The sequence below is a fragment of the Etheostoma spectabile genome, unplaced genomic scaffold, assembly GCF_008692095.1.
Source record: "Etheostoma spectabile isolate EspeVRDwgs_2016 unplaced genomic scaffold, UIUC_Espe_1.0 scaffold431, whole genome shotgun sequence".
Lineage (NCBI taxonomy): Eukaryota > Metazoa > Chordata > Actinopteri > Perciformes > Percidae > Etheostoma > Etheostoma spectabile.
In genome coordinates, this window is record NW_022605607.1 from 68,895 (window position 1) to 72,948 (window position 4,054).

A 4,054-nucleotide genomic window follows, 5' to 3' on the forward strand; every position below is an offset into this window, starting at 1 on the left:
ATAAATGATAGATGATAGTTTCCCAGTTTTGCTTCTATACCCATTGAATTCCGTACGTACCCGATGGGCTTGCGTGAGCGGTGGAAGTCTTTGAGAACCCGCTCCACGTCGCTGTGCAGCTTCAAGTCTTTGCCGTCCTTCACAAAAGAAGATCTGAAGAGTCAAAAACCAGCATTAGTGCTCCATCTTCTTCACCTCACAGTCTTAGAGGGATGACTCGTCCCGATTCAGAGGCTGCAGCCTCCGGAGGCTGCGTTGGTTTATTTCATCCATAAAAATGGAAACTACAGTGCTCATACCCGCCTTAATACCCCTAAAAATCTAGATGTCTGCAGGGGTATCTAGATATCTGCAGGGCTAACGTTAGTGATCTCTGCAGGGGTATCTAGATATCTGCAGGGCTAACGTTAGTGATCTCTGCAGGGGTATCTAGATATCTGCAGGGCTAACGTTAGTGATCTCTGCAGGGGTATCTAGATATCTGCAGGGCTAACGTTAGTGATCTCTGCAGGGGTATCTAGATATCTGCAGGGCTAACCTTAGTTATCATCTCTGCAGGGGTATCTAGATATCTGCAGGGCTAACCTTAGTTATCATCTCTGCAGGGGTATCTAGATATCTGCAGGGCTAATGTTAGTTATCATCTCTGCAGGGGTATCTAGATATCTGCAGGGCTAACGTTAGTTATCATCCATGCAGGGGTATCTATATAGAGCCTAATTATGGGAAGAAATGGTGGAAACGGGGGAACGTCGCCCCGTCTCTTGCTCACAGGTTCTTGGCGACGCCGTGGCCTCCGGGGAAGATGACGGCGTCGAAGCTGTTGGCGTCGAGCTTGGACAGGTCCTGCATCTGCGTCACGCCCTGGCCGTGGCTGAAGCGAGCCGCCTCCATCATCATGTTCCTAGTGACGGCCATAAATAATCATAAATACTACATTATGGAATTAATCAGGTCATGTCTAAACAACATGTACAGTACAGGCCAAAAGGTTTGGACACGCCTTTTCATTCAATGAGATCCTTTATCTTCAGGACTATTTCCATTGTAGATTATCACTGAAGCATCAGAACTATGAATGAACACATGAGGAATTATGTAATTAACAACAAAGTGTGAAATAACTGAAAACATGTCTTATATTCTAGTTTCTTCAAAGTAACCCCATTAATAAAGCAATAAATCCCACTAATGAACCCTGACAAGGCCCACCTGGCCAGGGAAACCATTTCAGGGACCACCTCATGAAGCTCATTGAGAGAACACCAAGGGTTTGCAGAACTATAAAAAAAGCAAAGGGGGGGTACTTTTGAAGAAACTAGAATATAAGATATGTTTTCATTTTTTTCACGCTTCAGTGATAATCTACAAAGGAAATAGTCATGAAGATAAAGGAAACTCAAGTAGAGATTTGTACTTGGCAAAGAGCGTTGTGTGGAATCAATCATGTTATTTTGGGGAATTAAAAAGAACATTGATATAGGACAACATGAGGACAACATGAGGACAACATGAGGACAACATGAGGACAACATGGGGACAACATGGGGACAACATGAGGACAACATGGGGACAACATGGGGACAACATGGGGACAACATGAGGACAACATGGGGACAACATGGGGACAACATGAGGACAACATGAGGACAACATGGGGACAACATGAGGACAACATGAGGACAACATGGGGACAACATGGGGACAACATGAGGACAACATGAGGACAACATGGGGACAACATGAGGACAACATGAGGACAACATGGGGACAACATGGGGACAACATGAGGACAACATGAGGGTTAAAAGATAAAGTATTCCAGGACAAACTAGTGGCCCACCGGTTCTCCCCGGAGCCGGGCTGCTTCCTCATGTGGTCCACCACGTGCATCTGCTGCTGGTTTGGAGCAAACATCTGGAAGCGAGCGCCGTTGCGGCTCAGGTGGTACATGGTGCTGGACACAGAGCGGGCGGGTTATCGTCTCTGCGTGGGCTAATGCTCCTGCAACGATGTCAAACTCTGATACTTACTAAACTCCCTCGTGGACGTCCGTCCCGTCCCACCAGCCGCATCCGGAGAAAACCTGGACCACATTTTGATTCACAAATCACAACAAAGCCCAAAATAATAAATACATTTCATTTCATTTCAGGCTGTGGAACCCAGGCTGTGGAACCCAGACTGTGGAACCCAGGCTGTGGAACCCACTGCCTGAGGAAAGGGCGCCCGGGTGGCCCAGTTGGCAGAGCACGCGCCCATATTTTAGAGGCTTGTTTCTTGACGCAGAACCGAACTTGGCGTTTCCTGCATGTCTTCCCCCTCTCTCTCCCCTTTCATGTCTAAGCTGTCCTGATGATTAAAGGCAGAAATGCCCCCCCCCCAAAAAAACGAATTAGACAGGAAATAATCTTTGGCCTCTCTCCAGAATGTCAGGTGCTCCCGCGACACATTCTCACTCCCGTCGCGTAAAACCCCGACGCTCTGGGTTGTGGCTCTGGCGTCGTTATTGACGCTAAAGGAGACTTGGTTGGGACGCTTGGTGTCACGTTGGACGCTCTGGGGCGGGGACGTACGTTTACCCGGAGACAGTTTAGACCCGAGACGCCCCAACTCACAGTAGCTTACTGTCTCTGAGCGTTTGATTCCAACGGGAGATGTGAACACAGGTTATGAACGATTCTTTCGCCCCGTAGTTGTCAAAATAAATATTGGACCCATTCTTCAACAAGTCACATCACAGCCCGACCGATACATTTGGTGGGCCGATATTAGGCATTCCCAGAACTATCGGTATCAGCATTTATAATGGCAGATAAAAAAAAAAGACCACTCTATAATTTACAGATAGAGCAGGTCTAGACCTCTCTATAATTTACAGATAGAGCAGGTCTAGACCGCTCTATAATTTACAGATAGAGCAGGTCTAGACCGCTCTATAATTTACAGATAGAGCAGGTCTAGACCGCTCTATAATTTACAGATAGAGCAGGTCTAGACCGCTCTATAATTTACAGATAGAGCAGGTCTAGACCGCTCTATAATTTACAGATAGAGCAGGTCTAGACCGCTCTATAATTTACAGATAGAGCAGGTCTAGACCGCTCTATAATTTACAGATAGAGCAGGTCTAGACCTCTCTATAATTTACAGATAGAGCAGGTCTAGACCGCTCTATAATTTACAGATAGAGCAGGTCTAGACCACACTAGACTACATCTACCCAAAACACTCACCACTGCGATATTGGTATTCCCCCAGTTGCCGTAGTCCCCGTGGTGCAGGAAGCAGGCGGGCTGGCGAGACAGAAGCGCCAGCGTTTGCTTGGACAGCAGAGCCCGGGACGCCAGAGTCCTGGAGGCCAGAGTCCTGGATGCCAGAGTCCTGGAGGCCATCATGACTCTTCTTCACCTCCCGGTGTCTGCAGACCCTCTGGTACCGAGCCTGGGAAAGACTTTGAGTGGTGGTAACATGTCACCGTGTGGGTTTTATACCGGCAGAGTGGGACCTTGTGACGTTCCAGCGTAAGCTATTTTCTAAGAAAAGCCACGGCTCCTTTTCCTCGGCTGCCCTGTCCCCCCCGCCGGACACCCTCCTCTTTTAATACCCTGATTCTTCATCTGATTAACTAAAGTCATTTGGCAACAAATGGCCCCTGAGCCGTGGAGAGTAATCTAAACATTTAGCACTTTAACCGTGGAACTCTTCAGATGGAGAAACCTGCAGAAAAATATGCAAAAATAAAAAGTTTTTAGTAAAGTTTTAAAGTTGACGTATGGTTTCTGCACAACACTCTTCATTTATGTTCATCTTGGTTTCCAGTCCAGATGCCACCACAACATTTGGACTGTAATAATAAATAATAATAATAATAATGTGTACATTATTAATTCCACAAGGGGAAATTACAATTTACACTCTTGTTATTACACACATTACACACAGGCCTGAACTACACACACATGCTCGTGTCCTCTACGTTAACTAATGGAGAGATCTCAGAGAGTGTGTGTGTGTGTGTGTGTGTGTGTGTGTGTGTGTGTGTGTGTGTGTG

At 46.6% G+C, this 4,054-nt stretch overlaps 1 protein-coding gene across 1 annotated transcript in view; it reads right to left on the bottom strand.

The window, feature by feature from the left end:
* Positions 1–4,029, bottom strand: part of gatd3l (glutamine amidotransferase class 1 domain containing 3, like) — a gene marked incomplete at its 3' end in the record, with an annotated part of 8,024 nt that extends 3,995 nt beyond the window's left edge. Inside the window, 6 exon segments of the mRNA XM_032511663.1 lie at positions 61–153; positions 773–904; positions 1,844–1,957; positions 2,034–2,086; positions 3,237–3,337; positions 3,383–4,029. Of these exon segments, the coding sequence (XP_032367554.1) occupies positions 61–153; positions 773–904; positions 1,844–1,957; positions 2,034–2,086; positions 3,237–3,337; positions 3,383–3,398 (509 nt within the window).
* Between the last annotated feature and the right edge of the window lie 25 nt (positions 4,030–4,054).